General features: G+C 48.5%; 1 protein-coding gene across 1 annotated transcript in view; it reads right to left on the bottom strand.

The window, feature by feature from the left end:
• The window catches only part of TNMD (tenomodulin), an 81,831-nt gene extending 58,494 nt beyond the window's left edge, over nucleotides 1–23,337 (bottom strand). The window contains exons 1-2 of the mRNA XM_040325038.1: nucleotides 23,201–23,337; nucleotides 22,666–22,800 (exon numbers count right to left, since the gene is read on the bottom strand). Coding sequence (XP_040180972.1) covers nucleotides 22,666–22,800; nucleotides 23,201–23,236 — 171 coding nt within the window. The 5' untranslated portion in view covers nucleotides 23,237–23,337. The remainder of the gene's footprint in view (nucleotides 1–22,665; nucleotides 22,801–23,200) is intronic.
• Between the last annotated feature and the right edge of the window lie 264 nt (nucleotides 23,338–23,601).

Here is a 23,601-nt window from a genome sequence, read left to right as displayed (position 1 = left end):
TACAAGTTAACCACTTAAGGACCGGACCAATATGCTGCTAAATGACCCAAGGGGTTTTTACAATTCGGCACTGCGTCGCTTTAACAGACAATTGCGCGGTCGTGCAACGCGGCTCCCAAACAAAATTGGCGTCCTTTTTTCCCCACAAATAGAGCTTGCTTTTGGTGGTATTTGATCACCTCTGCGGTTTTTATTTTTTGCGCTATAAACAAAAATAGAGCGTCAATTTTGAAAAAAAAAACAATATTTTTTACTTTTTGCTATAATAAATATCCCCCAAAAAACATATATAAAAATTTTTTTCCCTCAGTTTAGGCCGATACATATTCTTCTACCTATTTTTGGTAAAAAAAAAATCGCAATAAGCGTTTATCGATTGGTTTGCACAAAATTTATAGCATTTACAAAATAGGGGATAGTTTTATTATTTTTTTTTTTACTACTAATGGCGGCGATCAGCGATTTTTTCCGTGACTGCGACATTATGGCGAACACTTCGGACAATTTTGACACATTTTTGGGACCATTGTCATTTTCACAGCAAAAAATGCATTTAAATTGCATTGTTTATTGTGAAAATGACAGTTGCAGTTTGGGAGTTAACCACAGGGGGGCGCTGAAGGAGTTATGTTTCACCTAGTGTGTGTTTACAACTGTAGGGGGGTGGGGCTGTAGGTCTGACGTCATCGATCGAGTCTCCCTATAAAATAAATCACTCGATCGATACGCCGCCACAGTGAAGCACGGGGAAGCGATCGTGAGGGGGCGGCTAGAAACGAATAGCCACGCCCTCGTCCCAGGTTTCACTCCTGAAGCCACGGGAACCGCCGCATGTACAGGGGGGGGGGTCCCGATCGGACCCCCGACCCACGTCTAGGCAGGGATGTACAGGTACGCCAATGTGCCTGTCCATGCCATTCTGCCGACGTAAATGTACATGCGGCAGTCCGGAAGTGGTTAAACATAACTTGCATATACATAACCCTTTCATGACTAAGCCTGTTTCTGACATTTGATGTTTACAAGTTAAAATCTGTGGGCCAGATTCACGTATAATCGCGTAAATCTGCGGCGGCGTAACGCATCACATTTACGTTACACCGCCGCAAGTTTTACGGGGAAGTGCTTGATTCACAAAGCACTTGCCTGTAAAGTTGCGGCGGCGTAGCGTAAATACGCCCGGCGCAAGCCCGCCTAATTCAAATGATCCGGGTAGGGGGCGTGGATCATTTAAATTAGGCGCGTTCCCGCGCCGATCGTACTGCGCATGCGCCGTCCCTAAAATTTCCCGACGTGCATTGCGCTAAATGACGTCGCAAGGACGTCACAAATTACGTTTTTTTATTTGTTTTCTGGAACATTGGTTTATGAGCATTTGAAGTACTGGATTTTTTTATTTTTTTTTGGTATTTTACCTAAAATGTTTTAAGTCGATGACAGGTTCTCTTCATAATAGTGACTGGCTGTCCAGATTCTTGCATAGGTCCAAAGAGCCATTCCTTTAATAGTCTGGTCTACAGGGCCGATCCTAGGCAGAGTGCATGGGGTGCTCTACACCCAGGTGCCTCATAGGTGGGGGCGCCGAAGCTCCAAAGTGCTCCCCTCCCTCCTCCTTGTCTGTGGGGGACACTTGCTGGGGAGGCTCTGATGGGAGACACATGCTGTGGGGGGCTCTTATGGGGAACACCTGCTGGGGGGGGGCCCTGATGGGAGACACCTGCTGTGGGGGGCTCTGATGGGGGACACCTGCTGGGGGGGGGCTCTGATGGGGGACACCTGCTGTGGGGGGGCTCTGATGGGGGACACCTGCTGTGGGGGGCTCTGATGGGGGACACCTGTTGTGGGGGGGCTATGATGGGGGACACCTGCTGTGGGGGCTCTGATGTGGGACACCTGCTGTGGGGGAGCTCTGATGGGGGGGGACGCCTGCTGTGGGGGGGCTCTGATGGGGGACACCTGCTGGGGGGGGGCTCTGATGGGGGGGACACCTGCTGGGGGGGGGGGCTCTGATGGGGGGACACCTTCTGTGGGGGGGCTCTGATGGGGGGACACCTGCTGTGGGGGTCTCTGATAAGGGGACACCTGCTGGGGGGCTCTGATGGGAGGACACCTGCTGTGGGGGGGCTCTGATGGGGGACACCCGCTGTGGGGGTCTCTGATAAGGGGACACCTGCTGGGGGGCTCTGATGGGAGACACCTGCTGTGGGGGGCTCTGTTGGGGGACTCTGATGGGAGACACCTGCTGTGGGGGTCTCTGATGGGGACACCTGCTGTATGGGGGGGCTCTGATGGGGGGACACCTGCTGTGGTGGGGCTCTGATGGGGGCTCTGATGGGGGGGACACCTGCTGTGGGAGGCTCTGATTGGGGACACCTGCTCTGATGGGGGACACCTGCTGGGGGACACCTGCTGTGGGGGGCTCTTATGGGGGACACCTGCTGTGGGGGGGCTCTGATGGGGGACACCTGCTGGGGGGGGGCTCTGATGGGGGACACCTGCTGGGGGGGCTCTGATGGGGGACACCTGCTGTGGGGGGCTCTGATGGGGGACACCTGCTGTGGGGCTCTAATGGGAGAAACCTGCTGTGGGGGGCTTTGATGGGAGGACACCTTCTAGGGGGGCTCTGATGGGGGACACCTGCTGTGGGGGGGCTCTGATGGGAGGACACCTTCTAGGGGGGCTCTGATGGGAGACACCTGCTGTGGGGGGCTCTGATGGGAGGACACCTTCTAGGGGGGCTCTGATGGGAGACACCTGCTGTGGGGGGCTCTGATGGGGGACACCTGCTGTGGGGGGCTCTGATGGGAGGACACCTGCTGTGCGGGGCTCTGATGGGAGGACACCTGCTGTGCGGGGCTCTGATGGGGGGACACCTGCTGTGGGGGGCTCTGATGGGGGGACACCTGCTGTGGGGGGCTCTGATGGGGGACACCTGCTGTAGGGGGCTCTGATGGGGGACATATTTGTAAAGGAGAGGAGTTAGTAAAATGACCACGCCCATGTAGGGGTGCCAGCAATATTTCTGCACCCAGGCGTCTGTGACCCTAGGATCGGCCCTGCTGGTCTAGTACGGGTCACCCAGCCACAATACAACATTACCGAAGGCCACAAAAGGAAGAAAAATAATATATAACACATCATAGTTTGCTTGTCAGAAAAAAAAAAACAAGCTGTAACCATTAAAATTCTAAAGCGAATATCTGGATCCGTCCTCTGGGAACCCGAGCTGCCAGTTAAAGTCGCCTAATAGTTTTCTTTAAAGTACTTTCAATTAATTTTCATCTCTTCCCGTCTTTGTCACGTTATGTTAAATGTTCCCGCAGGACCATCGCTAAGTCTGATTATTTATTTTTTTCGCCTTTTTTTTGGCGTGCTTATTATTGTAGCTTTTTCTAGGGCTTGACAGAATAAAATTTCCGGCAATAATAAGAACAACAACGGGTTGGCGCCGCTCTATAATTTTTATAGAGGCGCAAAGAGACAATCTTGTCATTGTAAAAATGTTCAGCTTGTCCAAACAAAGAAAAGTTCACATTGACTTTGTTTTTGAATATTAGAAGGTGTCGTAAAAGTAAGGAAAAAAAAATAAAATAAAAATTCTAGCATAATGCTAAAGGCCTTACCCAAATGTAGGGATTTAAAGTTGAAGTCTGTGAGCAAAAACTTTAAAAAAAGAAATATACAGAGCTTCCGGAAATGGCTACCTCCCCTTTTTTTTCCATATATTTTATTTTTTGTGTAACGGGCCCAGAGGTCCCCAGGGCAACCCCCTCATTTTTTTTTGTTCGTCAGCACCCAGAGCCCCCCGACCTCAATTAGCGGCAGCACCCCACCGCTTCTCAATTCGTGGCACCCCACCGCTTCTCAATTCGTGGCACCCCACCGCTTCTCAATTCGTGGCACCCCACCGCTTCTCAATTCGTGGCACCCCACCGCTTCTCAATTCGTGGCACCCCCCCCACTTCTCAATTCGTGGCACCTCACCGCTTCTCAATTCATGGCACCCCACCGCTTCTCAATTCGTGGCACCCCACCGCTTCTCAATTGGTGGCACCCCACCGCTTCTCAATTCGTGGCACCCCACCGCTTCTCAATTCGTGGCACCCCCCGCTTCTCAATTCGTGGCACCCCACCGCTTCTCAATTCGTGGCACCCCCCCCGCTTCTCAATTCGTGGCACCCCACCGCTTCTCAATTCGTGGCACCCCACCGCTTCTCAATTCGTGGCACCCCGCTTCTCAATTAGCATGGCGGCACCCCCCTCCCGCTTCTCAATTATGGGGCCCATGCCTGAAGCTGTGTGAGGGGCCCCATAATTCCTGGCTACCTCCCCTTTTTTTTTATATATATTTTGTTTTTATTTAATTTTTTTTGTAAGGGGCCCATAGGTCCCCAAGGCAACCCCCCATTTTTTTTTCTTCGTCAGCACCCAAAGCCCCCCCGAACACAATTAGCGGCGGCGGCACCCCACCGCTTCTCAATTCGTGACAACCCCCCGCTTCTCAATTCACGCCCCCCCCGCTTCTCAATTAGCGTGGCACCCTTCCACTTCTCAATTCGTGGCACCACACCGCTTCTTAATTCGTGGAACCCCACCGCTTCTCAATTCGTGGCACACCCCCAGCTTCTCAATCCGTGGCACCCCCCGCTTCTCAATTCGTGGCACCCCACCGCTTCTCAATTCGTGGCACCCCACCGCTTCTCAATTCGTGGCACCCCACCGCTTCTCAATTCGCGGCACCCCCCCGCTTCTCAATTCACGCCCCCCGCCGCTTCTCAATTAGCGCGGCGGCACCCCCTACCCCCTGCTTCTCAGTTATGGGGCCCATGCCTGAAGCTGTGTAAGGGGCCCCATAATTCCTGATGGCGGCCCTGTTCAGCACCAACCCCCACCCCCCCGTCCGGCAGGAGAGAGAAGAGAAGAAATGACACTTCCTATACCACTCCCCCCCCCCCCCGCTTATCATCTCGTGGCAGGAGATAGGAGGCCCCCCCCGGTTCTCTGCTCCAGGGCCCTGCCTAAAACTGTGTAAGGGGCCCCAAAATGTATAATGGCTGCCCTGCTATATATTTATGTTTGCAGCACAGCTAAGGTCAGATGTTTCTTTTTACAAGCTTGTAAATGACAGTTAGAAATGTATCCCTCTGTTACGTATAATACTCTCTTTGCTTGTATATATTCTACTTTATGTCACACTGAGGATCAGTCCACTTTCCTCCCAGGCGCAATAATAATGTACTTTCCTTCTTTACTCCAAAAAAACATAAATGTTTTAAATTCTAAATTCATCGCTCTCGGGCTCCGCTTGATGACCGCAGTTCTTCTACAGACAAGTCACAGCGTCGCACCAAAAACGTTACCGAGGACGTAAAATAACTGTTTGTCCTGCCACTTCCATTATCTCTTCAGCAGATGTTTCATATTACAGGTTTATGGTGGAGAAAGTTCCAGCAGCATAGAGAGAGTGCAGATCTACCGGGCTGAGCGAGGTCTATAGCGACTAATTAACCACTTAAGACCCGGACCATTATGCAGGTAAAGGACCCGGCCAGTTTTTTGCGAATTCGGCACTGCGTCGCTTTAACTGACAATTGCGCGGTTGTGCGACGTGGCTCCCAAACAAAATTGGCGTCCTTTTTTCCCCACAAATAGAGCTTTCTTTTGGTGGTATTTGATCACCTCTGCGGTTTTTATTTTTTGCGCTGTAAACAAAAATGGAGCGACAATTTTGAAAAGAATTCAATATTTTTTACTTTTTGCTATACTAAATATCCCCAAAACAATATATAAAAAAAACATTATTTTTCCTTAGTTTAGGCCGATACGTATTCTTCTACATATGTTTGGTAAAAAAATATCGCAATAAGCGTTTATCGATTGGTTTGCGCAAAAGTTATAGGCCCAGATTCACGTAGGGCGGCGTTACATTGAGCGGGCGTAGCGTATCGTATTTACGCTACGCCGCCGCAACTTAGAGAGGCAAGTTCTGTATTCACAAAGCACTTGCGTCCTAAGTTACGACGGCGTAGCGTAAATGTGCCGGGGGTAAGCGCGCCTAATTTAAATTGTGAAGAGGTGGGCGTGTTTTATGCAAATAAAGCATGACCCCACGTAAATGACGTGCGCCGTCCGTGGATGTATGCGTCGGATAGAATGCCTAAGATACGTCGAACACTGCCTACGACGTGAACGTAACTTACACACAGCCCTATTCGCGTACGACTTACGTAAACGACGTAAAAAGATACGCATGCTCCGACGTCCATACCTTGCATGGGCTGCGCCACCTAGAGACCAGCTTTATCTTTACGCCGGCGTATGTCTTACGTAAACGGCGTAACTAATTGCGACAGGCGTACGTACGTTCGTGAATCGGCGTATCTTGCTCTTTTACATATTCGACGCGGAAATCAACGGAAGCGCCACCTAGCGGCCAGCGTAAATATGCACCCCAAGATACGACGGCGTAGGAGACTTACGCCGCTCGTATCTTGGCCAAATCTATGCGTAACTGATTCTATGAATACGACGGCGGCCATTCGGACTTACGACGGCGTATCTGGAGATACGCCGTCGTAAGTCTTTAAGAATCTGGGCCATAGCGTTTACAAAATAGGGGATAGTTTTATGGCATTTTTATTAATACATTTTTTTTACGACTAATGGCGGCGATCAGTGATTTTTTTTGCGACTGCGACATTTATGGCGGACACATCGGACAATTTTGACACATTTTTGGGACCATTGTCATTTTCACAGCGAAAAGTGCTATAAAAATGCACTGTTACTGTGAAAATGACAATTGCAGTTTATGAGTTAACCACATGGGGGCGCTGTAGGGGTTATGTGTGACCTCATGTGTGTTTCTAACTGTAGGGGGCGGGGCTGGATGTGTGAAGTCAGTGATCGTCGTTCCCTATATCAGGGAACAGACGATCACTGACACTGCCACAGTGAAGAACGGGGAAGGTTTGTTTACACTCACCTCTCCCCGTTCTTCAGCTCCTGTGACCGATCGCGGGACACCGGCGGCGATCGGGTTCACGGGGGGCGCGAGCACGGAGCTTCGGACCGGATCGCGATCGTGCGCCGGCGGTGCATGCACGACTCATGGCTGGGCTCTTAAAGGCGACGTACCTGTACATGCCTGTGCCCGGCCGCGTCATTCTGCCGACGTATATCGGCGTTAGGCGGTCCTTAAGTGGTTAAAGGAGATATGCAACAAAACTTGTCAGGAATGATGAAGTGACATTTGTAAAAAAAAAAAGATTATTTATTGCTTTTAGTACTAAAACATTGTGATATACTGTATATATATTGATCAAAGTGGTTGTACACCCTGAACAACCACTTTTACCTACAGGTAAGCCGAGATTAAGGCTTACATGTAGGTGCTAGAAATATCCCCTAAGGCTGGGTTCACACTACTACACTACTTTCATCCTACTTTGCTCTGTGTTCAATGTTTCCCTATGAGAGCGTCTTGTAGCGTCCTACACAAGTCGGTCCGACTTTGAAAATGTTCCCTGTACTACTTTTGGTCCTACATTGATCCTACTTCAGGCCCATTGAATATCATTGAAGTCGGACCAAAGTAGTATCCTGTTCATGAAAGTAGGATGGATGTAGGACCAATGTAGCAGAGCAAAGTAGGATGAAAGTAGTGTAGTAGTGTGAACCCAGCCTCAACCTCCACGGTTTAGGAGATATTTTACAATAGAGACGATCGCCGATGTCTACGGCGTCTGCGGCGCACTTTAGAAACGGCGATCGTGCTGTTTAAAGGAGGTCATGCCATGACTGGCAGCTCCTGCGTGCATGCACCGTAGCCGCGATACCCGGAAGTAACCCCCGGGAGAGATGTCAACCAGCCGGAGCGGTGTACGAAGACGGCTGTGGGCCTTCGATATCTGGGATGTAGAGGGGTCACAGTGCTGGGGGGGATTTCTGGGGTGTAGAAGGGTCACAGTGCTGGGGGGGATTTCTGGGGTGTAGAGGGGTCAGAGTGCTAGGGGGAAATATGGGGTGTAGAGGGGTCAGAGTCCTGGGGGGGATATCTGGGATATAGAGGGGTCACAGCGCTGGGGAGATATCTGGGGTGTAGAGGGGTGACAGTTCTGGGGGGATATCTAGGGTGTAGAGGGGTCAGAGTGCTGGGGAGATATCTGGGGTATAGAGGGGTCACAGTGCTGGGGAGATATCTGGGGTGTAGAGGGGTCACAGTTCTGGGGGATATCTAGGGTGTAGAGGGGTCAGAGTGCTGGGGGGATTTCTGGGGTGTAGAGGGGTCTGAGTGCTGGGGGGATATCTGGGGTGTAGAGGGGTCAGAGTGCTGGGGGGATATCTGGGTGTAGAGGGGTCAGAGTGCTGGGGAGATATCTGGGGTGTAGAGGGGTCAGAGTGCTGGGGAGATATCTGGGGTGTAGAGGGGTCAGAGTGCTGGGGGGATAGCTGGGGTGTAGAGGGGTCAGAGTGCTGTGGGGATTTATGGGGTGTAGAGGGGTCACAGTGCTGGGGGCACATCTGGGGTGTAGAGGGATCAGAGTACTGGGGGGATATCTGGGGTGTAGAGGGGTCAGAGTGCTAGGGAGATAATTGGGGTGTAGAGGGGTCAGAGTGCTGGGGGGATATCTGGGGTGTAGAGGGGTCAGAGTGCTTGGGGGATATCTGGGGTGTAGAGGGGTCAGAGTGCTGGGGGGATATCTGGGGTGTAGAGGGGTCAGAGTGCTGGGGGGATATCTGGGGTGTAGAGGGGTCAGAGTGCTGGGGGGATATCTGGAGTGTAGAGGGGTCACAGTGCTGGGGGGATATCTGGTGTGTAGAGGGGTCACAGTTCTGGGGGGATATCTGGGGTGTAGAGGGGTCACAGTGCTGGGGGCACATCTGGGGTGTAGAGGGGTCAGAGTGCTGGGGGGATATCTGGGGTGTAGAGGAGTCACAGTGCTGGGGGGATATCTGGGATGTAGAGGGGTCAGAGTGCTGGGGGGATATCTCGGGTGTAGAGGGGTCACAGTGCTGGGGGAATTTCTGGGGTGTAGAGGGGTCACAGTGCTGGGGGGATATCTGGGGTGTAGAGGGGTCACAGTGCTGGGGAGATATCTGGGGTGTAGAGGGGTCAGAGTGCAGGGGGATATCTGGGGTGTAGAGGGGTCAGAGTGCTGGGGGGATATCTGGGGTGTAGAGGGGTCAGAGTTCTGGGGGGATATCTGGGGTGTAGAGAGGTCACCGTGCTGGGGGGATAACTGGGTTGTAGAGGGGTCACAGTGCTGGGGGGATATCTGGGGTGTAGAGGGGTCAGAGTGCTGGGGGGATATCTGGGGTGTAGAGGAGACACAGTGCTGGGGGGATATCTGGGGTGTAGAGGGGTCACAGTGCTGGGGGGATATCTGGGGTGTAGAGGGGTCACAGTGCTGGGGGGATATCTGGGGTGTAGAGGGGTCAGAGTGCTGGGGGGATATCTGGGGTGTAGAGGGGTCAGAGTGCTGGGGGGAGATCTGGGGTGTAGAGGGGTCAGAGTGCTGGGAGGATATCTGGGGTGTAGAGGGGTCAGAGAGCTGGGGGGATATCTGGGGTGTAGAGGGGTCAGAGTGCTGGGGGGATATCTGGGGTGTAGAGGGGTCAGAGTGCTGGGGGGATATCTGGGGTGTAGAGGGGTCAGAGTGCTGGGGGGATATCTGGGGTGTAGAGGGGTCAGAGTGCTGGGAGGATATCTGGGGTGTAGAGGGGTCAGAGAGCTGGGGGGATATCTGGGTTGTAGAGGGGTAAGAGTGCTGGGGGGATATTGGGGGTGTAGAGGGGTCAGAGTACTGGGGGGATATCTGGGGTGTAGAGGGTTCAGGGTGCTGGGGGATATCTGGGGCCCAGGGGCTTATGATGCTATTAAGACGGCCCTGCCCTGGGGGTCACCATTGGGCCCTTGGAAGTCGGGGAGTCCGCTACACAAATATAAAATACAATCAAAGATATTACATACATCTCTTGGTGGAGAATTCTAATTCTTGTTGAACTTTAACAGTAATCACTTTGTATTCCTTCAATGAAAATACGCACTTTGATCATCATCACTTCTCAGACTCCATCTCCTTGCGATAAATAAGTTTGTGTGAAATCAGCTTGTATCACATAAAGTGTGTGAAGACGTCTAATTAGATATTTAAAACAAGTTCATTGTGTACCGACAAACATTTGATGTAACGAGATCTATTCAGCACCTCGCTTGGGAGGAAAGAAGGTGCTGGGGTAAGGATTGCGTCAATCTCCTCCGACAATCTGTTGCAGAATTTATTGTTTTTAAGTCTTTACAGAAAAATTAACAGCTAGGTAGCTATACTCTATGTGGTCAAAACTATTTTGACTTCTGTCCATCAAACCTACCTACCCTCCACAGCTTGCATAGTGAGCCTATAGGGCGGATCGGCCCTGCAACTCAATATTGAACCCTACGGACTAAGACGCCAATAAAGTTTATGTACGTGTAAAGGCATGCGTTCCAATACTTGACAATATAGGGCCAGATTCACAGACAACTTACGCCGGCATATCTGTTGATACGCGGCGTAAGTTCAAGGATGCGCCGTCATATCTATGCGCGGTATTCAGGAAACTAGATACGCCTGAATTTTTCCAAGTCTCCTACGCCGTCGTATCGTGGGTGCATATTTACGCTGGGCGCTAGGCGCGCTTCCGTAGATTTACGCGTTGAATATGTAAATGAGCTAGATACGCGATTCACGAACGTACTTGCGCCCGTCGCATTAAGCTACGCAGTTTACGTAAGGCGTACGTCCGGCGTAAAGTTACCCCTGCTATATGAGGCACAGCCAATGCTAAGGTATGGACGACGAAACAGCCGTCGGATTTACGTTGTTTACGTATGTCGTACGTGAATGGGGCTAGGCGTAGGTTACGTTCACGTCGAAAGCATTGAGCCAACGTATCTCAGGGAGTATTTGCGACGTGATTCCGCGCATGCGCCGTTCGTACGGCCATGCATTTACATGGGGTCACGATTCATTTGAATACAACACGCCCACTACCTGCCTACTTTGAATTAGGCGGGCTTACGCCAGCCCATTTACGCTACGCCGCCGTAACTTATGAAGCAAGTGCTTTGTGAATACTGGCCTTGCCTCTCTATGTTACGTCGGCGTAGCGCAAATGAGATGCGCTAAGCCAGGCCAAAAGATGCGCCCTCTATGTGAATCTGGGCCCATGACTTTTAGAGTGTGTTAACTCACAACACATATTAGCATCAATAGAACTTTCACACAATACAGGGCTAGTTAGCATAGCACCATGAAATATCTTAGGAGCCAGGCTTAATTAACACAATAGGCAATAAAATGCAATCACAGCAAGCTTTCCTCGCTACAGCCAGGTAGCTGGAGGCGATTTACATCAATTAACATCTTAACAGTAGCAGACTTAATTAGCACCTCAACAGCCTATGTTCCACATTGAAGGAGACACTATCCTATTGACCTGCTGGGGTCAGAATTAACAACTTGTAATATTTCAAGGTATCCTGTAGGGTTGTCCCGATACCACTTTTTTAGGACCGAGTACAAGTACCGATACTTTTTTTTATGTACTCGTCGATACCGAATACCGATACTTTTTTTTTAAATGTGTCCCCAAATGCAGCCATGTCCCCCCACAAATGCAGCCATGTCCCCCCACAGATGCAGCCATGTCCCCCCACAGATGCAGCCATGTCCCCCCCATATATGCAGCCATGTCCCCCATATCCCCCCATATCCAGCCATGTCCCCCCATATCCAGCCATGTCCCTCCATATGCAGCCATGTCCCCCCATATGCAGCCATGTCCCCCCCATATCCAACCATGTCCCCCCCATATCCAGCCATGTACCCCCCATATCCAGCCATGTACCCCCCATATCCAGCCATGTCCCCCCATATGCAGCCATGTCCCCCCCATATTCAGCCATGTCCCCCCCATATATGCAGCCATGTCCCCCTTACCTACATGCTGCCGCGCCGCCGCTTGGTTAATAAGGGCGGGGAACATCACAACTTTCATTTGAATAGCTGTAGTGTTTTGCGCTGCGCTGCGTATAGACACTCCCCCTTGCTCGGGATTGGACAGTTCACCCGAGCAAGGGGGAGTGTCTATACGCGGCGGGAATCACTACAGCTATTCAAATGAAAGCTGTAATGTTCCCCGCCCGTATTAACCAAGCGGCGGCGGCAGCGGGGATGCGGCGTAGCGGCGGCGGCGAGTATCGGATGAGGCATCGGGGGCATTTGCGGGAGTACAAGTACTGACACAAATACTCGGAATCGGTCCCGATACCGATACTAGTATCGGTATCGGGACAACCCTACATAGCACCATGAAATATCTTAGGAGTCAGGCTTAATTAACACAATAGACAATAAAATGCAATCACAGCAAGCTTTCCTCACTACAGCCAGGTAGCTGGAGGCGATTAACATCAATTAACATCTTAACAGTAGCAGACTTAATTAGCACCTCAACAGCCTATGTTCCACATTGAAGGAGACACTCTCCTATTGACCTGTTGGCGTCAGAATTAACAACTTGGAATATTTCAAGATATCCTGCAATACATGAATTATCATTACTGTCCCATCTCATGTAATCCATGATATCATTTCTCAGTAATCCTATGCCCCTATTGGACATAGGATGACCCTAGACCCAAGAATCATTAGTGAAGCTGGCACAGGAGTACCCCGTATCCTTCAAAAGTCTCTGGGTATCACGGGCCATTCCGTTACAAGACTTGATACCATCAAGCACCAAATCTTAATATTCATATTTAATTCCTCTCTCCCGCAACATGAACCCTTTGAAAAAGCTATAATAATTATTGCATTCAAAGTTAATAATTTTCAAAAGTTAATTAGTACCTCTAAAAATAATATACAAAAAGTAATTATAAAGTAAATGACTGCAGCATGAGGACAGGTAATCGTACTTTCCTGACGCCTTAACTGCTCCTAAGTCTAATGTCACTTTCCTCTCCTGAAGCATGTACACCTGCCAGACCCTAATGGAAAAAAAAAAAAAATAGAAAGCAGGGGCCAAATTCTCTTTTATTTTTTTTAGCGGGGGCTCTGAGATGAGAGCTGTGTCCCCAGCATGGTTGTAATGTTCCCTCTGAGAGAAGGATGCTTAGAATGTCTTCGGTAATAAAGAGAAGCCAGGAGACTAATAGATCCCAGCTGTAGCTGGCGGATGGCGAAGGTCTGCAATATACAGAGAGACAAAATAGATGGAAACAATGGAACTTTCTGAAATGTTTCTTCATTGTAGCCATCTGCTAATATTCTAAAAACATTTTTTTTTTATCTTTTTTTGAAAGTTTGGCAATAAATGTCATCAGTCCAGCGTGTGCGGCATATTCCTAATCGTTTTACACATCCTGCTGGGGGTTTGAATAACGTTTTCAGACCTGGATTACATTCTCAAGGGTTGAAGCCTATGATACCCACAGTATATGGGGGGGAAGGGGGGCATTCCTATTACATACAGCTGATAGGTGGAAATAGCCTATCCAGCACAGTTGATGGGGGGGGGGCATAACAGAATATTTTTTTTTAATAAACCACTTTGAAGCAAAATAATGGTCAGCGAGCATCAATGCAGCCTGATTAGTGCCTATCTGCAGCCTTAATGCATCCTGATCTGTGCCCATCTGCAGCTTCAGAGCAGCCTGATCTGTGCCCATCTGCAGCCTCAATGCAGCCTGATCTGTGCCCATCTGCAGCCTCAATGCAGCCTGATCTGTGCCCATCTGCAGCCTCAATGCAGCCTGATCTGTGCCCATCTGCAGCCTCAATGCAGCCTGATCTGTGCCCATCTGCAGCCTCAATGCAGCCTGATCTGTGCCCATCTGCAGCCTCAATGCAGCCTGATCTGTGCCCATCTGCAGCCTCAATGCAGCCTGATCTGTGCCCATCTGCAGCTTCAGAGCAGCCTGATCTGTGCCGGTGTATAACAAGCACCCCAATTTAAGAGGGAAGTTTCAGGATTTTTTTTTTTTTTTAATAAACCACTTTGAAGCAAAATAATGGTCAGCGAGCATCAATGCAGCCTGATTAGTGCCCATCTGCAGCCTCAATGCAGCCTGATCTGTGCCCATCTGCAGCTTCAGAGCAGCCTGATCTGTGCCCATCTGCAGCCTCAATGCAGCCTGATCTGTGCCCATCTGGGAGTGATTCTAACTGTTAGGGGGAGGAGCTTCCAGCGACACATCACTGATCACTATTCCTGATCACAGGGAGACCTGCGTCTGCTGGTGTGGACGCCGTACTCTGAAAACCATACCATAGAATTGCTATAAAGACACAGCAGCCCTCAAAAAATCCACTCGCCTGCTTGCATTTTGCCAGTGGATTTTGAGGGCTGGCGAGGAAGGGCTGCCTGGGAGCGGGGGGGGGGGGGGGTCTGCACCAGCCTGTGTGGAATGGGAGTCCTTCTCCCAGCTATCGCGGAGAGGAAGAGAGAAAGAGAGAGAGCCGCCCGGATGTTTAGAGCGCAGCGCAGGGAACACAGCGATAACAGTTTTTATTTCAGTTGCCATGTTCCCTGCCACTCGCTGTCAGATACAGCCCCTCCTCCTGGTCCCGGAACTTTGATAGACAGATCACCTGTCCAATCCTGGTGACGGGTGATCTGTTAATCAAAGCTCCCCGGCCAGTGGGCAGGGCTGTATATGACGTTGAGCGCCGGGAACACAGTAATTGAAATAAAAACTGTTTCCTGTGCTGCGCTCTGATCACCTGGGCGGCTCTCCTGTTCCTCTTCTCCCCTGCACAGGTAGGCTGCATAGTGGACACAGGCTGAATGGTGGGCACAAGGCTGCATTTGGTGGACACAAGGCTGCATTTGGTGGGCACAGGCTGAATGGTGGGCGCAAGGCTGCATGGTGGGCACAAGGCTGCATTTGGTGGACACAAGGCTGAATGGTGGGCACAAGGCTGTATGGTGGGCACTGGGCACAAGGCTGCATAGTGGACACAGGCTGAATGGTGGGCACAAGGCTGCATTTGGTGGACACAAGGCTGCATTTGGTGGACACAGGCTGCATTGGTGGACACACGGCTGCATTGGTGGACACACGGCTGCATTGGTGGACACACGGCTGCATTGGTGGACACACAGCTGCATTGGTGGACACAAGGCTGCATTGGTGGACACAAGGCTGCATTGGTGGACACAAGGCTGCATTTGGTGGACACAAGGCTGCATTTGGTGGACACAAGGCTGCATGGTTGACTCACGGCTGCATGGTGGACACACGGCTGCATGGTGGACACAAGGCTGCATGGTTGACTCACGGCTGCATGGTGGACACACGGCTGCATGGTGGACACAAGGCTGCATGGTGGGCACTGGGCACAAGGCTGCATGGTGGGCACAAGGCTGCATTGGTGGGCACAGGCAGCCTGCATTGGTGGGCACGGATACAGTTGTTGTTAATATTTATTTTTATAACTTAATTCTGCATAAAACATTTAAGTGTCATTTCATGAGATAATATATGAGGGCGTGTTTAGGGGCGGAATTAGGGGCGGGGTGGGTGGGGCAACTGGTGGCGAGTAAAAGTCAATGCCATGGTCCTTACTCTGTACTGTGAAAAACGTGAATAAAATACTATTGAAAGAAAAAGTTTAGCGATGGATTTCCCTTGTTGCTACTGAAATAATATAAGACATATGTGTAAAGACATCTGACATTTTCTTCTCTCATCACACTGTCAAAAATGATTCATCTTCAGCAAGTAATATATATTTATATTTTTTTTTCAATGAGCTAAAAATGTCAGGAACTAAGTGCTGGTATTTGGCCCACATTCCTACGTGGCACTGTTTATTTTCCACGAACCTCTGGCAGAACAATCAGAGTATCTGGAAAAGTACTCGATCCTTCTCAGCTCTATGTCAGGAGGTAATCTGACCTGTCTGCGGAGCGCCGAGAGAGGCGTGGGACATAAATATGCTATAAAACTCCCCAGATTTGTTATTTTATTTTTTCCAAAGTGTTGCTCGTATTTTTAATCTGGTCTTTAGTTTATTAGAATTTTGGACAATTTTAAATATAAGGTTTGTGGAAATATTTAGGAAAGGATTAAAAAAAAATGTGGAAAATAAATAACACTTTTCTTATTAAGAAACCATGACAAATTAATATTCAGTTATGTCATCATAATTACCTGTACCCCACAATAATAATCAGTCACAGATTTCAAAATCTGAGCTCATTTATAATATATATATTGACCCGGATTCACAAAGACTTACCAGTAGATACGCCGTTGTAAGTCCGAATCCACGCCGTCGTATCTTTAAGCGTATGCTCAAATTGAGATACGCTTCTCTGTTGCTAAGATACGACCGGCGTAAGTCTCCTACGCTGCCATATATTAGCTGCATATTTACGCTGGCCGCTAGGGGCATGTACGCCGATTTACGCAGAGAATATTCAAATGAGCAAGATATGCCTATTCACGAACGTACGCACACCCGTCGCAGTAAGATACGCCATTTACGTAAGGCGTTTTCAGGCGCAGCCAATGTTAAGTATGGACGTCGGACAGCCGTCAAATTTCACGTCGTTTACGTTGTTTGCGTAAGCCGCTTCAGAATGGGGCTGGGCGTAGGTTACGTTCACGTCGAAAGCATTGACTATTTGCGACGTGATTTTGAGCATGCGCACTGGGATACGTTCACGGACGGCGCGTCATTTACGTGAGGTCACAATTCATTACCATACAACACGCCCACTACAGCCTACTTTGAATTACGCGCGCTTACGCCAGCACATTTACACTACGCCGCCGTAACTTAGGACGCAAGTGCTTTGTGAACACTGCACTTGCCTCTCTAAGTTGCGGTGGCGTAGCGTAAATAAGATACGCTACGCCCACACAAAGTTACGCCGCCCTACGTGAATCTGGGCCATTATATTTATAGTAGATATAGATATATATAGATCTATATATTTATACTATAGTATATAATTTATAATATATGAAGTTTGTAGTGTTAAGACATTACATTAAAAACAAGAAACGTAGTTTTCGCCATGGGAAAATTACCAAAACTTAATATTGGGTAGAAATAAAATAATTTACTAAGAAATAGCTTGAGAATTGGGATAATTTGGATCTAATTCAGATTATAATTTTAAGTGGACAGAGATTATTATTGCTATACTATAAAACGTGGGAAAAAAAATAACACCTTTCTTATTAAGAAACTATGACTAATTAATATTCAGTTAAGTCATCATAATTCAGCATAATTTATATATTGTAATATTTAATATAATATATATTTTATAATCTATATATTATAAAACATACATACGGTAATATGGCCCGGATTCACAAAGCACTTACTCCGACGTATCTCGAGATACGCCGCGTAAGTGTAACTATGCGCCATCGTATCTGTGCGCCGTGCCCACAATCTGAGATACGCCTAAAAATAGGCTTCCTACGACCGACGTAACTTGCCTGCGCCGTCGTATCGTGAGGCGCATACTTACGCCGGGCGCATTTGCCGCTCCCCTAGATTTTCTATGCACATATGCAAATGAGGGAGATACGCCGATTCACAAACGTAGTTGCGCCCGGCGCATCATATACGCGGTTTGCGTAAGTCGTACGTCCGGCATAAAGTTATTCCCCATATAGGAGGCGCAACTCATGCAAAGGTATGGACCAGGGAACACAAGCCGTCGTATCTTTTGTCGTTTACGTAGTACGTGAATAGGGCTGGGCGTAGGTTACGTTCACGTCGTAGGCAGTGATTCGACGTATCTTTGGCAGTTGTCTCGACGTGATTCTGAGCATGCGCACTGGGATGTGGCCACGGGACGGCGCATGCGCCGTTCATTTTAAGTACTTCTAGGGCGCTTGGCCCATCATTTGCATGGGGTCACGCCTCATTGGCATGGCTCACGCCCACTTCCACCTACGCTGGCTTACGCCGAGGGAACCCAGCGTATCTTTAAGAGCGAGTGGGAGCAAGTACTTTGTGAATCCAGTGCTTGCCTCTGTGCGCTGCGCCGGCGTAGCGTAAAAGAGATACGCTACGGCGGCATAAATATGCGCCGATGTCTGTGAATCTGGGCCGATATGTATATCATTTACTAAGAAATGGCTTGAGGATTGGGATAATTTGGATCTAATTCAGATTATAATAAGTGGACGGAGATTAATATTATTATACAGAATTTATAAAGTTCCAACAGTTTACATTGCACTTTAAAAAACCCATCTTTCAAAAAAGTTGCTTCACCTCCAGCTGGCACAAGCTGGGGAGATTTTATTGGAATTTGGATGAAATTCTGTCTACTGGTCTGTTTTTGTCATTCCAAAGCTGAATATAAGTGCATTAAAATAATTTCGTAATTACAGCTACAATAATTTTTATAAAATCATTTGTAATTACAGCTACAATAATTTTTATAAAATAATTTGTAATTACAGCTACAATAATTTTTATAAAATAATTTGTAAAAGTTCCCTACAAATTGTGTATACATGTCATTAAGTTGCATCAAAATCCAAATTTTCTTTCATTTTTTTTATATATATAAAATTATTTTAAAGTGATTGTAAAGGCAACGTTTTTTTTTTTTTCATGTTATACTTACCGTATTTATCGGCGTATACCGCGCACTATTTTGCCCTGAAAATCAGGGCAAAATCGTGGGTGCGTGGTATACGCCGATACCCGCTTTCCCGCCACGAGTTTGAATACTGCGCCGGCATATACCGAGCGCAGTACCCTCGTGTATCTTCGGGCAGTCTCGGCGCCTCTCGCACTGACGTCCTGAGCGTACAGGACGTCAGCGCGAGAGTTGCTGAGCCTGCCCGACGATACACGAGTGTACTGCGCTCGGTATATGTCGGCGCAGTATTCAAACTCGGCGCGGGAAACGAGCGGGGAGGACGCGAGTACGCCGCAGAAGGACGCCGGACCCGACAAAGAGGACACCCGAAGCCGCAGAAGGACGGCGAACCCGACGAAGAGGACACCCGAAGCCGCAGACGGACGCCGGACCCGACGAAGAGGACACCCGAAGCCGCAGAAGGACGCCTGACCCGACGAAGAGGACACCCGAAGCCGCAGACGGACGCCAGACCCGACGAAGAGGACACCCGAAGCCGCAGAAGGACGCCGGACCCGACGAAGAGGACACCCGAAGCCGCAGACGGACGCCGGACCCGACGAGGCCGCCGATGGACGCCGCGCAAGACACCAAAACTGTAAGTACAAAAAAAAACTTTTTTTCCACAGGATTCGGGGCAACTTTAGGGGTGCGCGGTATACGCGGGAGCGCGTTATACCGCGATAAATACGGTACCTGCTCTGTGCATTGGCTTTGCACAGAATAGCCCAGATCCTCTCCTTAGGACCCTTTTTTTTTAAGTCAGAGCGACTTGAGTCGCACCGATTAGAACGGTTCCATTGCCATTAATCTGGTGCGACTTTTCATGCGACTTTGAACTCCCAAAACGCATGACAAGTTGCGGCAGCGTGAACCAGGGCTAAGTCCACAAGTGTCCCAATGCAAAGATTTCTCCTCTATTCCTGTTCCGGTCACAACTCAAAATTTTTGACTTTCCCGCAATTTCATATTCATTCCTGGTTACAGTGGTCATCAACAGCACACATAGGAGTTGGTTTACTAAAGGCAAATAGGCATTTCAATGTCCAAGGGAATTTGCACTATACAAAGGGAATTTTCCCTGGGAGGATAGTGAATGAGGTGAAGAGCCGCTGACTTCCCCCCTCCAATCATGTGACAGCAAAAATGCATTTTTTTCTTTCCTTGCATATGATTGGGTGTTCTTTGCGAACTGAAATTTCACCACATTTACAAAATGTTGGGGTAAATCAACCCCATCGAGAGGGTCACATACAGCAATTAAAACCTTGAGTAGGGACTGGTTGTGCAAGAAGGAAAGCACCAAAAGCCTAAAGTATAAAGTTTAGATTTAATTTAAAACTTACGTCATTAAATGGCAACATCAGGGATATTTTTTTCCAAAGAATAGATGCAGGGACTCCCTCCTTCTTAGATCCCCCTTGTCTTCACCTCCTACCCACCTCTGAGCACCGTCCCTTGGTTCCACCCCCTTCCCACCTCTGAGAACGGTCCCTTGGTTCCACCCCATACCCACCTCTGAGCACCGTCCCTTGGTTCCACCCCCTTCCCACCTCTGAGAACGGTCCCTTGGTTCCACCCCCTTCCCACCTCTGAGAACGGTCCCTTGGTTCCACCCCATACCCACCTCTGAGCACCGTCCCTTGGTTCCACCCCCTTCCCACCTCTGAGAACGGTCCCTTGGTTCCATCCCCTTCCCACCTCTGAGCACCGTTCCACCCCCTACCCACCTCTGAGTATTGTCCCATGATTCCACCTCTGAGTACCGTTCCTTGGTTCCACCCCCTACCCACCTCTGAGCACCATCCCATAGTTTCACCCCCTACCCACCTCTGAGCATTGTCTCATGGCTCCACCCCCTACCCACCTCTGAGCATTGTCCCATAGTTCCACCCCCCTACCCACCTCTGAGCACCATCCCATAGTTTCACCACCTACCCACCTCTGAGCATTGTCTCATGTCTCCACCCCCTACCCACCTCTGAGCATTGTCCCATAGTTCCACCCCCCTACCCACCTCTGAGCACCATCCCATAGTTTCACCCCCTACCCACCTCTGAGCATTGTCTCATGGCTCCACCCCCTACCCACCTCTGAGCATTGTCCCATAGTTCCACCCCCCTACCCACCTCTGAGCACCATCCCATAGTTTCACCCCCTACCCACCTCTGAGCATTGTCTCATGTCTCCACCCCCTACCCACCTCTGAGCATTGTCCCATAGTTTCACCCCCTACCCACCTCTGAGCACTGTTCTTGGGTTCCATCCCCCTGCCCACCTCTAAACATCGTCCCATTGTTCCACCCCCTACACACCTCTGAGCACTGTTCCTGGGTTCCACCCCCTACCCACCTCTGAGCACCGTCCCTTGGTTCCACCCCCTACCCACCTCTGAGCACCGTTCCACCCCCTACCCACCTCTGAGCATTGTCCCATGATTCCACCTCTACCCACCTCTGAGTACCGTTCCTTGGTTCCACCCCTTACCCACCTCTGAGCACCGTTCCTTGCTTCCACCCCCTACCCACCTCTGAGCACCATCCCATAGTTTCACCCCCTACCCACCTCTGAGCATTGTCTCATGGCTCCACCCCTACCCACCTCTGAGCATTGTCCCATAGTTCCACCCCCTACCCACCTCTGAGCACTGTTCTTGGGTTCCATCCCCCTGCCCACCTCTAAACATCGTCCCATTGTTCCACCCCCTACACACCTCTGAGCACTGTTCCTGGGTTCCACCCCCTACTCACCTCTGAGCACCATCCCATGGTTCCACCCACTACCCACCTCTGAGTACCGTCCCTTGATTCCACCCCCTACGCACCTCTGAACACAGTCCCATGGTTCCACCCCATACCCACCTCTGAGCACCATTTCTTGGTTTCACCTCTGAGCACCATCCCATGATTCCACACCCTACCCACCTTTGAGCGCCGTTCCTTGGTTCCAGCGCCTACCCACCTCTAAGCACCATTCATTGGTTCCACCCCCTACCCACCTCCCAGTACTAACCCTACATTGTATGGAAGTAATCTTGTATGGAAATGGATACTGATAACAAGAAACGTGGTAAAAGAGATCCCCTGCAGCCAACAACAATGGATCCCCTCAGCAAGAATAGAGCCCCCAGCAAGAATAGAGCCCCCCAGCAACAAGAGAGCCACCACCTCAGCAACAATAGATCCTCCCAGCAACAATGGATCCTCCCCAGCAAAAATAGAGTCAACACAACAAAATACCCCACACCCCAACAACAATAGACCCCAGCCAGCAACAATAGATCTCCTAGCAGCCAGTGTCAATAGACCTCCTCATCAACAACAGATACTCCCCCAGGAACAATAGACCTCCCCAGCAACACTAGACCCCCCCCCCCACAAAAATAGATCCTCCAGCAATCATTGACTCCATTGACCCCCCACAGCCAGCATTACAAATGCATTACAACACATGACATCACTTCCGAAATGTTTTTTCTGTAGTTCGAGAATTTTCGTGACTTTCGTAAACCCTTCAGATTCGATCTGAGATTAGCATGCAAAAAAAAAAATGAACGATCATTCGCCCGATAATGTCATCGTGTGAACCGGACATTAGTGTAAACTATAGCAGTTCTATATTAGCTTCAAAGACCAACGCTCAACTAAGTGACGCGCGCAAGTTAAAGAAAAAAAAGTGCTGCCATGTTCCGATTTTTTTGGAGGGTAATTTAGTGACAGCTGACTCCACCCTTTTGCGTACGCCAGTAAACCACATTTCCGATTTCTTCTTTTTTTTTTTTGATTGCCCATACCATACCAATAAAGTCCAAAGGTGGTAGTGAGTAATCTTAAAAAAACAAACAAAAAAAAAACATTCCCTGACCCAGTTTGCACCACCATACAAATCTGATCACTAAATATGATGTCATACCTATGATTTCACGCATATTAAAAAATAAATAAACAAAAATTAAGCATATTTAATGCTAAGGCTGTGTGGAAGGTGACTTACCTTCTCTGGAAGCGGTTTCCAAAATTCTTTCACACAGAAGAGCAGCGTTAGTGATATGACCGCAACAACGCAGGCGGATATCGCCAAAATCGCACATTTTTGGGAATTCCACTTTTTTGGTTTTGATACTTCTGCCTTAATAGAAAAAGATAAATATAAAATATATATTTATATCTTCTATCTATATATATCTATATAAATATATATACACACATATACACACACACACACACACACACACACATTTATATATATATATATATATATATATATATATATATATATATATATATATATATATATATATATATATATATATATATATATATATAAAATAAAAACAACACATAATGAAAAAAAATAAAGAATATATATATATATATATATATATATATATATTCTTTTTTTTTTTTTCATTATGTGTTGTTTTTATTATATATACATATATATATATATATATATATATATATATATATATATATATATATATATATATATATATATATATATATATATATATATATAGTTTCCTTACTTCTGGAAGTCCTGTCTCTTCTAGTATAGTCTTCATCCTTGGAGTTGCTATAGGGACAGTGAGTAAGGCTGGAGTAAGGGAGAGAGCTGGAGAGGCAATTGTGTAACACAGAGTCTGCTGCTGCAGGACCACAGAAGGGGAATTATATTTCAGTGACTTAATGATCTCCCATACCAATCCTTCCTTACATTTTTTTTCTTTTCTTTTTTCACTAGGCGTGTATTCTTCTTCAGTAGTAAAATATACCCAAGTGCACTGCAAACTTCATACCATACACAAATGACTGAGACAGAAGAACAGACAGGCAGGCAGATAGATAGATCGATCGATCGATAGATTAGAGAGAGAAATATATAGATAGATAGATTAGAGAGAGAAATATATAGATAGATAGATTAGAG

Source organism: Rana temporaria, chromosome 9 (genome assembly GCF_905171775.1).
Source record: "Rana temporaria chromosome 9, aRanTem1.1, whole genome shotgun sequence".
In the NCBI taxonomy this organism is placed as follows: Eukaryota; Metazoa; Chordata; class Amphibia; order Anura; family Ranidae; genus Rana; species Rana temporaria.
Note: the sequence above shows the minus strand (reverse complement) of the source record. Positions and strands in the feature narration are given on the sequence as shown.